Genomic DNA, 12,141 nt, shown 5'->3' with positions numbered 1-12,141 from the left:
AAGCTTTCCCTCTTCATCCTTTCTTTCCCCCCTTCTTTCCTCTACAGGTACCAGTGTAAGTGTGAGCCAGGCTGGGCTGGCACCAACTGTGATGTGAACCACAACGAGTGTGAATCCAACCCATGCCAGCATGGAGGGACGTGCACTGACTATGTCAATGGCTATCGTTGCAAGTGCAAAGAAGGCTTTCAGGGTATGCATCTCTATAGCTTCCTTGCCTTGCTTTTGTTGCCCGTACTTTACACCAAGCTCAACCTCTGTCTAGCTCTTCTGTACCCCAAGATACACATCTCACCTACATACTGTTTTTCACCTCTTGCCATCTCTGGATAATACTCTGCCTGTTGTCCAAAGTTATGCCTTCTATGTAACCTTCAGTGTTTGAGCCATCTAGATCTATGAGGGATTTGTAGGTATCTGAACCCAGTTTTCCCCCAGTTCCATTTTCTGGTCCTTCATGGGAGCTGATGTTGGTTGGTGGCATTACAAGTGGGAGAAAGATTCATCTTCAGGGATATCTGTGTTCATGGGGACCTTAATACTTATCTGGTTCTTCTGCAGGGACCTACTGCCAGACCAACATAAATGACTGTGCCTCCAACCCATGCCTCAACCAGGGCACCTGCACTGATGGCATTGCCAGCTATACCTGCATCTGTGACTTGCCTTACACTGGTGAGCTCTGTGGGTGGTGGGGAACACCTGAACATCTTCTGCAAAAACTTAATTCTTGTTAAGGGACTTGATCTAGTGAAGGGACTTGTATGGCAAACCCCATGCCAGGGTTGCAGTTGGGAAGGGAGAGATTAATAAGCAGTATTTGTTTGTACTGAGTGCCATGCTAGAAATTCATATTCTGCATTTTAGCCATTCATGGATAAGTAATGCAGATAGTGACTAAAGGACAATGGTGTGATAGTTAGGCTGCAAATAATAGACGGAGAATATTGCATGTGTCTGTCCTCCTTAAAAGATAATACAGTCGTACCTCGGAAGTCAAACGGAATTCGTTCCAGAAGTCTGTTCGACTTCCAAAACATTCGGAAACCAAGGCACAGCTTCCAATTGGCTGCAGGAAGCTCCTGCAGCCAATCGGAAGACACATAAGCATGTTGGACGTTCAGGTTCCAAAGAACGTTTTCAAACCGGAACACTCACTTCTTGGTTTGCAGCATTCGGGAGCCAAAACGTTCGCGAGGCATTTGGGATCCAATGTACGACTCTATGTACTTGGGTGCTCTAAAGGGAGAGTGCTTGGAGAGCTGAAATAGATATGTGTGGTGTGTGAGAGAGAGAGAAAGAAAAAGAGAGACTGAGAAACAAAATGATAAGGAATCACATGTTGCCTTTACTATGTTTAGTTCTTAGGAATTGCCACTGTGCATGCTGAGTTCAGGCAACAGTGTCACAACATGGGTAGGGAGAAGGATCTGAGTCACTCATCTGGTGATGTCACAGGCATTATCCAATAGACGCCTTTGGCATTTGTGCAACTTCCATTCTACAAGTCACTTTAAATTGCAACAGCATCTGCTTTCTGCAAACCACATTTTTAAAGCAGCAATATGTCATGGTTAGGGAGCCTGGAGATGGGTGTAAACAAAAGTGCTTCCTCAAAGAAAGACATCTGGATCCATGCAACAAATGACTGGCAGCTAAACATTTGTTACTCTATAAACTGACTGACTGGGAAGGCTCTTGAATTAACTTTATTATATTTACCTTATGTATAAAGTATAATTCCCACTGACATCACTTTGTGGCTAGACATTTGGTCTCTGAACTTGATTTGTATTCCTGTTGAGTCCAAGACATAAATGTTATATAGTTCAAAATAAGATGGCTATTAGGCCAGTGGAAATCCAAACAAGTACCCTTATCTATTTCTCTTCCCACAGGCCGGAATTGTGAGAATGTGCTGGCTCCCTGTTTCCCCAATCCATGTAAGAACAATGGTGTCTGTGACCACACACCTGACTATGAGAGCTTTACCTGTGGTTGTGCACCAGGCTGGCAAGGTACTCAGACTCATGAGCCACGTTCTTCCTGTACTTTTCTGAATATTGTGGCATCTAATCCTATGAGCCTATGTGCCAGTTTTATATTTTAATTTGTTTTAATTTTGGGGTGGCTTTTAAATATAAAGGCATTTTTACTAATTTGAGTTTGTATTGCTCATTGTCCTGAGTGTCTTTGGATGGAAATGTGAAAAAGAAATTTCAGAAGTAAAATTAAATATTTTTACTTGGTTTGACATTCTTTTATTGATTTTACTTCACAAAATACCTTTACCAGAAGATTTGCCATTCTAATGTGGCATATTTAGTAATATTCCTGATGGTAACATTGTGATTGGATAATTTTCTTATATCTATGCATTCTGTGTGATTGATTATTTGATAGTAGACACATGCCTGGGATATTGTTTTGTTGTTTCCTTCATTGTTGTTGGTTTTTTGCTTCTCCACATAGTGGATGCAGCAATATGGAAAAGTCAATAGAAGTAGATTGGGGGGTGTAGGAGAGGGAGAGGGGGGAGGGGGAAAAAGAAACTTAAAAACAAACAGTAACCATATTTTCTTATCCCCATAGGGCAGCAATGCCAGATTGACATTAATGAATGTGACCAGGACCCATGTCGAAATAGGGGCACCTGCACCAACACACATGGCAGTTACAGGTGTGCCTGCCGTCCTGGCTACACTGGCACCAACTGTGAGTTGGATATTGACGACTGCAAACCAAGTGAGTTCATTGAGCACATGAGACAACAGGAAAGAACAACCAAGAATCTGAGATCTTGCTAACTATTATGGCCAGGCAGTATAGCAAAAAAGAACTGGGTGAAAGTTCTAGGAAGAAGGAGCACTGGTAGGACAGGAAACCTAATAAAAAACTGGAAACTGGGCAAAAAGGTCATTAGGTGACATCTGCCTTTCCAAGCGGGCTTCCAAGTCTCACATTTTTGGAAGTGGCTGTGCCTTGTCATTTGGCTTATGTTTAGAAAATTAAAATGCTAAGACAATTAAATGGTACAGACTAGATGATTTAAGCAAATTTGCTTTCTTTTACCTAAGCATAATCTGTGTTGTATCACGTATGCTAATTGCAAACTCAGAACTTTGAGTGCCAGTGCTTATGGAGCCAAAACAGAACCCTCCATGCATAAGAGAGAGGTATTGGCAGGTTTGGGAGAACCCCAAGTTTTTCACAGGACTACAAGAAGTTTTGAAGGGGAAACACTCCTCTTAAACAGTCCAACAAGACAGAGTAAGCTTACTGACCATGGAATGCTGACGGATTGTTGTGGGTGGGGTGGGGTGAAAAAAACTGGCAGGGGAACAGGAATGCTTAACATAGCAACAATTGCTTGCAGGTTCCATTTGTACTTCAGACTTCTAAACTTTGCAGAACTTGGATTTCTTTGACTAGGTATAGAATTGTAGAGTTGGAAGGGACCATGAGGGTCACCTAGTCCAACCCTTTGCAATGCATGAATCTTTTGCCCAACGTGGGGCTTGAACCCAGAACCCTGAGATTAAGAGTCTCATGCTCTACCGACTGAGCTATTCCAATATAGGCTAGAGCACTACTAAGAGTAGGTTGTGGACTGTGACTGCAACTGATATTCAGACAGAACTAGATCTTATTTGGATTGAGATGTTTGAATGTAACATTAACTCCTGTTAATGCCAGTGAAAATTCAACATGCCTGTGCTCCATCCTCAGTCTCTCCTGGATTCTGTCCGTGATTCTGCATGTGCAAAGTTATACATGACAAAAGATCTTAGTCTTTTTGTATTGGAGGATGTCATAGTGAAAGAGTTGAGAGCTTGTCTTGACCCCTCTGAGTATTCCTCTCCCTGCCAACAGATCCTTGCCTGAATGGTGGCTCCTGCCAAGATGGCATCAGTACTTTCATGTGCACCTGCCTGCCAGGCTTCACAGGCATACACTGTGCAACTGAGACCAATGAGTGCCTGAGTAACCCCTGCCGCAATGGCGCCACCTGCACAGACTATGTCAACAGCTACACTTGTACTTGTGCGCCAGGCTGGGCTGGCCTACACTGTGAGCAGAATGTTCAGGAATGCACTGACAGGTGAGCTGATAGTTTGTCATGAGGAACAGTGACTTATGTCTACCTATCTTTCAACTCGTATTACTCAGAGGGCACATTTTGCAGAATGGATAAAGGTAAATGGACCCCTGACCATTAGGTCCAGTCGTGGCTGACTCTGGGGTTGCGGCGCTCATCTCGCCGGCATACAGCTTCCAGGTCATGTGGCCAGCATGACTAAGCTGCTTCTGGTGAACCAGAGCAGCGCACAGAAACACCGTTTACCTTCCCGCCGGAGCGGTACCTATTTATCTACTTGCACTTTGATGTGCTTTCGAACTGCTAGGTTGGTAGGAGCAGGGACCGAGCAACGGGAGCTCACCCTGTTGCGGGGATTTGAACCGCTGACCTTCTGACTAGCAAGTCCTAGGCTCTGTGGTTTAACCCACAGCGCCACCTGGCCCCATTCACATGAACAAAGCCAAACAGCACTGTATGGTAGGAGTTAGTCAAGAGGGTTGGCTTACTGTTGTACAGTTCACATGTTTTATATATTTGAGCACGTTGCCCACTGTATCATGTTTAATAAGGTCCCAGAGTTTTCTTCTCTGCTTTTTAGAACAAAGTGACTGTCTTATTTTAGTAGCAATGTGCGGAAAGGGCTCTGTTCTAGAAAACTCTAGATGGACGAATGGTTCAGAAGTAGGTAGGATCCTGTTTAAAAGGAGACAGTGTACTTCTGTCCCCTCTTTGCTTCTAACTCCTCTGCTAGTAAAAACAGATAATTAGTTATTCATATGAACACAAGACTAAGCCCGGGATTAAGTGCTGGATGCTATAGGGTGACAGGAGGCAGATCTGAAGTTCCCCTGGTTGTCAGTTACAGGCAAATCCAATCCAGTTGTAAAGAATGGTCAAATATTGAGTAAGGAGGGAGGCTTATCACACAGTTGCATTTTTCACCTAGAACAGAAACTTCGGTGTAAGACAGATGCAAGCCAGCACAACTAGCCAAGTGTTAGCTGGTGGGGTAGGCCTAGCCTGTGCTGGGTGTCTCTTGGGGTAGATAACCTCCTTCCTCCTTCCTTTATTCTTGACTCCTGTACTTTTGTTCCGGCAGCTCCTGCTTCAACGGTGGCACATGCTTGGATGGAGTGAATTCGTACACATGCCACTGCCGTGCTGGCTTCAAAGGATCCCACTGCCAGCATGAGATTGATGAGTGCCAGTCACAGCCCTGCCTCAATGGTGGCGTATGCCAGGATGGTGTGCAGTCCTACCGCTGTACCTGTCCTCAGGGCTACACAGGTTCTCAGTGCCAGGTAATCCACCCCAGGCCTCTGTTGAAAGGGAATAAGATGGTTCAGGGTTTCTCTTGTTTAAGCCTGAGCCGCTAAGTTTGGATGGAGTTTACATCTTTTCTATAAAAACCCAGTACATATGCCTTGCAAGCAGGCTCCTAGAGAGGTTGTAGTATGGAGACACCTAATGGAGATGGATTGGGAAGGTGCCTGGGTTTCGTCATCGTTGGTGGGAGCTGGGTGCTTTTATTTTGCCACAAAATCTCTTGCCTTGTCATGTCCCCTCTAGACCCTGCTGGATTTGTGTAGTCGCTCCCCCTGTCAGAATGGTGGCCGCTGTATGCAGACAGGCACTACCTTATCCTGTGCTTGCCCTGGAGGTTGGACTGGGCGTTACTGTGACATCCCCAATGTTTCTTGTGAAGTGGTGGCCAGGAACCGAGGTAAGGAAACATGCTCCAGGGGCAGTGAAACGGAAGCCCTTCTTCCTCATTTATTCTGCTATCTGCTTCCTCAGTGACCTTGATGACGCATGTTTGTCATCCAGGCTCCCCAGCATTATCAGCTTATGCTCACTGGCAAAGCTGATACAGGACTTCCAGAGTTGACACAGTGAATGTTACTTGCCTTCACTGATGCGGGGACAATGTCCTTGGGTTCACTGGTGCTCCAATCAATAGTTCAGACGGCTATTCCCTGTGGCACTGGAAACTAAAAATTCTCAACGTTTGAAGTCAATTTTCCCATGCTTCTAGGGGGCAGAATAAAAGCTGCAAATGTTGTTGCAGAAGTGGTAGTTCTGTATATGAAACTCTGTAATAATTTCAAAATGGTGTGATAATGGCTGAGGGCAATGGAGAGTTGGTCTGGATTCCCTGGTCCTGCTATAGTACCGGAGCACGTTGCATGTTCTGTCACAATTTAACCTCTATTATCAAGACTCTAAAGAGGCTTTTTTTTACATTTTACAGAAATGTAAATTAAATTCTGACTTAGGAAACATTGGGATATGTTGTGCTTCCCCAATAAAGTGTCTTTTAAATTGTGGTGGGTAATAAAGTCTAGTGCTTGGAGGAAGCCCTTGGGTTCTGTTCTTATGACCAACTTGCTTGTACAATGTTGCTTCAGTCTTCACTTACCCTGCTTTTAGTCACTTTGTCTAATCATCCTTTGGAAACAGGAGGGCAGAATATGTAGCAGTACACAATGTGTAATTTGCTTTTCCGTACAATAGGTGTGACCAAAGAGCAGGTGTGTCATTACGGTGGCCGTTGCGTGGATGCTGGCAATACTCACTACTGCATTTGCAAAAAAAGCTACACCGGCAGCTACTGTGAGAGTGAAGTGGACCACTGCCAGTACAACCTGTGTCGAAATGGGGGTACCTGTCGCAGTTTTGTGGGAGACTACGTCTGTGAGGTGAGGGAGTCCTTGCAGCCAGTAACAGGCCAGGGTTCCTGGTGTCTCTTCAGAACTCTGGGAAACCTGGTGGCATTTAATGATGAGTTGTTGAATGTCCAGTGAACAATTGCGAAATAAGATAAGAAAATGGCACAAATCTGCAACTTATTTTCCCAGTAATTAAAAAAAAAAAAAAAACACACGAAAAAACCCTCTATTTTCTTCCAAAGTTTTATTTTGTTGAAATATGGATATGGATTATAATTGTTTTCCCACTACTGCAACCTTCCTTACTTTTGGTGGTAACTCCTATTTGATGGCTGGTCAGATTGGTTGAAATTCCACCATGTCTTATAAAACCCATACATCTTTTGTTTTATTCTTTGCCACATCATAGTTGCATATCAGCAATGAAGTCCATTGTGTTGTTTCTCAAATTCTCTGTAAGAGTTTTTTCCCACCGCGCCAGGCACAGCCAAACCAATATTTATATGCCCTTGTGGGGGATGCAGAGAATTGTGTTATGTGTAGAAAATAGCCTGCCCTACAAAGTAAAATTTATGGTCATTGCTCCACCCATTTTTGCCTCTGGCTCCACCCACCACATGACTACTGGAAGGTTGCTCAGAAGGGAATGTAGCCATCAGACTGGAGAAGGTTCGCTATCTATGGTCTGGAGACATTGAAAAAGTACAGCATTACACAGGAACCAAACAGAAATGATACACATTTTTTGTCCATCCACAAGAGCTGCAGTGTTTTCTAACAACATATGTTAGCCATGATCTTGTGATACAGTTTCATAATTATGTTTAATGTTTGTTCTTGCTATGTATTTTCCTTCCTTTTTATGAAGCCAGACTGATCTATTTGTATAAATCTTGGAATAATTTGCCATAGTCTATTTGCTCAAAGTCCCATTGAAGTTTAATAATCTTAATTTGGACAAAAAAGAGGATGGTGCAACTTGAAGGATCTTTCCCTTCCTTATGAAATTGTACTAGTTTTACTTGATTTTACATATCAGTAATAGTACAGTTTAACAAACAAAACATAAATTTTAATGGAACCAAGAGCAGGAAACCTTTTCAAGGATGCAAGGCTTCAGTCTTTCTGGCCCTTTTGTGCTCATTGCTGTTTTGTCTTGTTTGCTTCTCTCCTACTCCAGTGCCCGCTAGGGTTTGAGGGGAAAAACTGTGAGTATGACATTGATGAGTGTCAGTCACACCCCTGCCAGAATGGAGGGACTTGCATTGATCTTGTTGGCCGCTACATTTGCTCCTGTCCACCTGGAACTCTGGGTAAGTGCTCCTGGGTATAGGGAAACCTTTACCAATATTACCTGTAGTAGGAAAGTACAAGACTGGGGAAAGGATTTAAGTTATGACGGCACAGGTGTTTATTGTTGGATTTGCTATTTTGTTGAAGAATAGTGAAAGGGAGCTCTGGATTTCCCTGTAGGGCACAGGATGGAGAACATGGGCTCAGAGTTCTCCCAGGCCTCTTTTTGAGGGAAGACAGCTTCAGCAACGGTGCCCAGGGCGATGGATAGATGGATGTTGACTCACTGTTGGGCACCGTAAAGGGCGAGGAATCTTGTTTTTTCCACAGAGACAATGCAAGGATTGTGAGAAGGAGGAAGAGGTTTGTCTTCCCTGAGTCTGGATGTTTAATGTGATGGCGTGTTTGTCATCCCTCTAGGTGTCTTGTGTGAAATAAATGAAGATGATTGTGCTATGAATCCTGGCTCCCGGGTCCCCAAATGCCTCAACAACGGGACGTGTGTGGACAGAGTCGGTGGCTACCGATGCAGCTGCCCACCAGGTTTCACAGGCGAGCGCTGTGAGGGAGACATCAATGAGTGCCAGTCCAACCATTGCCACCCACGCAACACGCTTGACTGCGTCCAGGAAGCCAGTGACTACCACTGCATTTGCAAGCCAGGCTACACTGGTGAGTGACAGTGTGTTCTCTTTTCATGTGGCTGATGTGTGCAAGGGGCAAGGGAGAGTGTGCCCAAACTGGACCCCAGTGATGCGTAGAGGAGCCGGGCTCAAGGGCTGCAAGTAGGAGGACTCTCCCCTGTAAAGAAGTTAGGAGTTCATCTTCAACCAAGTGGGTGGAGGGGAATCCAATTGTGCAGCTAAATGCATACTTGTGATCTAAAACAAAGATTGGAATGGTGACTGAGTGAGATGGGCCTCTTTGGCCATTTCAGTGAGCAAATACAAGCTTTGAGAACTAGTGCTAAGATGCAAGGCCAAAGATAGCAGGGTGGTGGTGGTCTTTGGGGCTAAGTTCTGCTGGAATCCATCAGTAATACTCTTGTTTTTCATATCCTCAGGCCGCCATTGCAAGAACATTGTGAATGCGTGTGACTCTCAACCTTGCCAGAATGGTGGGAAGTGTAATCCGGCAGTCAACCTGCCTCTAGGCTACACCTGCCACTGTCCCCGGGTGAGTCCCCTACAACACAGCTGCTCACAGCAAGTGGCTAATGCAGCTCCTGTACACAAACATTGCAAGGGGCTAGGCGAGGGAGAGAAAGGAAGACTGCGGTTGGGAGGATTAGGTGGGGGAACCGTTAGGTTGATATGTTGGTGTTGTGCTATGAATGAGTTTCAGTACCTGTTAGGACAAGGTTTCTGTCTGGGAGGCTTTTTGGAGGTAGAGAGTTTAGTGTCCTCCAATGCAAGGCTTGTCATGGAAGGAGTTTCTACTTGGGAGTGGCAGGAAGCAATTCTGCTGCGTGATCTTGTGGGAATTCTGTTTGTGAAGCCTGCAAGAGAAGTTTGATGCAGTGCCATAACACAATGCAGAAGTCTAATATTGGCTAATAAGGGTAGATAGCGTTGGTGAGTGGTGCCCAGTACTGGGGGATGTGGGGTGTGGGAAGGTACTTCTTGAGGGCAGGATATGGGTGCTGGGCCTTGAGATTCGTGGAGGGAAGAATTTACTCACCAGGCTGAGTGCTTGTAAGAGGACAGCTATGGTGCCAGAGGCTTTCTGTTGTTAGGCCGGCAGTTGGAGCGATTTGAGGGCTTGGCTGGCTTTCCAATCCTAACTGTGCTTGTTATTCTTTTCCAGGGTTATTCAGGCATCCGCTGTGAGCGCATGCTCTCCTGCCGGGAACTCTCCTGCTTCAATGGTGGCAGCTGCCGGACCACAGCGCTGGGTCCTCGCTGCTCCTGCCCGCCTGGGTGGGCTGGACCGGAATGCCGCCTGCATGCCAACAGCAGCTGTGCCAGCATGCCCTGCCACAATGGGGGTGCTTGCCATGAGACTGCTGACCCCCCTTATTTTCAGTGCCTTTGTCTTGGTGACTACACGGGCTTTCGCTGCCAGACCCGCACCCTGAAGCTCCCCGAGGTCCACTGCCCGCTGAAGGAGTGTGCTGCAAAGGCTGGGGATTTCTACTGTGACAAGATGTGCAACAGTCCAGCCTGCCACTGGGATGGCGGTGACTGTTCCCTGCGAGTTGATGATCCCTGGAAGCAGTGCGAGAGCCCCCTGTGCTTGCAGCTCTTCAACAACAGCCAGTGTGATGAGATGTGCAACACGGCCGAGTGCCTTTACGACAACTTTGACTGCAAGAGCCATGAGTCCAGCTGCAAGTGAGTCCTGCCTCTGCCTCTTGAGTAGGGGAGGCCTCTAGTTGTGTATACTATACCAGAGACCCCTGGAATCAAGGGCCACCCCAACTAAATGAGAAACCAAGACTTATTTTAGGCAGTGTAGGGGTGCTGTGCACAAACTCAGGTGCTTCCACTGAGACCTATGAATTTATGTCCGTCCCTATGTCCAACACCAAACATGGCAGAATCTTGGTATTATTTGCATGGATTCCTTCTATGTCTTCCAGTTGACTAGCTCTGAGACTTGGCCATGTTAGCTGTGGGGTATAGGAATCTGCTGCAGACCCATAATGCCTTGTGCCCTTTCCTCCTTATGGCTTAACAAGGCACCAGTGAGCTGTATTGGCATAGGGTTGGTTATGACAGGCGTGGCTCAGTTCCTTCTCCTCCTCCTTCTTCCACAGCCCTGTCTATGAGAAATACTGCTCAGATCACTTTGCTGATGGCCATTGTGACCAGGGCTGCAACAACGAAGAGTGTGGTTGGGATGGGCTGGACTGTGCACTGGAGGTGCCCGAGCGCTTGGCGGACGGCGTTCTGGTCATCACTGTGCTGCTACACCCTGACGAATTGCTCCGCACCAGCACCATCTTCCTGCAGAAGCTGAGTTCCATTTTGAGAACCTCCTTGCGCTTCCGCCGTGACAAGGATGGTAACTTCATGATCAAGCCGTATTACGGGTCTGGCAGTCGGATGCCGTATTATGGATCTGGCGGTCGGCAACGCAGGGAACTGGAGCAAGAGATTATTGGGTGAGTCACACAGAGGAGCTGAAGAAAAGCAAGGAGCTTTGGGAGTTCAGAGAGCTGCTTGGTGTGTGTCTGGGGGGCAGATTATAGGACCCAGGCCTCAAGGAATATAGAGAGAGGGATATAAGAAGGTTCTGAATTGGAAGGAGAGGTAGTTGGGCCCAGAGGCTCAGCTAAACTACTTCCAACAGCCTTCACAGAATAAGGCAGCTGTGGGGAAAAAAACTGTAGAACTGGCATACAAATCTGAGGAAATACTAACAAATCCAGAGTCACCACAAAAACTGTTTTGGAGCTGATAACAGGATTATTTAGTGATAGATTTCCATAACTAGATGGGAATTCATTCAAGCATTTTTAGATAACTTAATTATATTATTCAAGAACCGCTTCTGATGTCTAACTGCTTTCTTAGCCAAAGTACCAGAAGGTGGCTAATGAAATAAAAGAAGCAAGCGAGTGCCTGAGATAGTGGTGGATCTCTGGAAGCTTTAGGTTAATGCCAAGCAAGTGGGTTGCATGCGTCGTTAAGAACAAACGGGGTAAATGTGATCTGCTTAGGAAGAGTCAGCCTGCATTTTGTAAGAAGAGATTGTGCTTCACAAATACATTAGGATTATTAAAGCTGCTGAGAGAATCTTGGGTGTTCTTTTCCTTGATGTGTGTATTGGGAAGTGCCCATTCTAAAATTCAGTGTGCAAAAAGCAACAGACCTTGTTTCCTGCACCAGAGGATGAATGGGGAGCAGGACCTTTTGTGGAGCTGGCTGACTTGCCTTGTCCTAGAATTGTGTGTGCTACTAGATAAGGAGTTCTAAGCCCTGGTAACACTTGCTTCTTCCTCCAGGTCTGAGGTCACTCTTGAGATTGATAACCGACTCTGCTACCAGGCTTCAGACAAGTGCTTCCCTGATGCAGATAGTGCTGCAGACTACCTGGCTGCCCTGTCAGCGGTGGAGCGCCTAGAGTTCCCATACCCCCTCAAGGCTGTGCGAG

At 45.9% G+C, this 12,141-nt stretch overlaps 1 protein-coding gene across 6 annotated transcripts in view; it reads left to right on the top strand.

Annotated features, from left to right (window-relative positions):
• Positions 1-12,141, top strand: part of NOTCH3 (notch receptor 3) — a 56,635-nt gene that overhangs the window by 38,259 nt on the left and 6,235 nt on the right. For all 6 annotated transcript variants that reach the window (XR_014544553.1, XR_014544554.1, XM_083599076.1 and 3 more), the window contains exons 14-27: positions 48-193; positions 562-675; positions 1,899-2,018; positions 2,593-2,745; positions 3,874-4,102; positions 5,181-5,382; positions 5,651-5,804; positions 6,596-6,780; positions 7,931-8,063; positions 8,464-8,715; positions 9,107-9,219; positions 9,850-10,376; positions 10,802-11,149; positions 11,993-12,141. Coding sequence is in view for 4 of the 6 variants with exons in the window: in XM_083599076.1 (XP_083455202.1) it covers positions 48-193; positions 562-675; positions 1,899-2,018; positions 2,593-2,745; positions 3,874-4,102; positions 5,181-5,382; positions 5,651-5,804; positions 6,596-6,780; positions 7,931-8,063; positions 8,464-8,715; positions 9,107-9,219; positions 9,850-10,376; positions 10,802-11,149; positions 11,993-12,141 (2,825 nt within the window). In the remaining 2 variants the exon portion in view is untranslated. The remainder of the gene's footprint in view (positions 1-47; positions 194-561; positions 676-1,898; positions 2,019-2,592; positions 2,746-3,873; positions 4,103-5,180; positions 5,383-5,650; positions 5,805-6,595; positions 6,781-7,930; positions 8,064-8,463; positions 8,716-9,106; positions 9,220-9,849; positions 10,377-10,801; positions 11,150-11,992) is intronic.

Source organism: Podarcis filfolensis (assembly GCF_964270895.1).
Source record: "Podarcis filfolensis genome assembly, chromosome: 2".
Taxonomy (NCBI): Eukaryota; Metazoa; Chordata; class Lepidosauria; order Squamata; family Lacertidae; genus Podarcis; species Podarcis filfolensis.
Note: the sequence above shows the minus strand (reverse complement) of the source record. Positions and strands in the feature narration are given on the sequence as shown.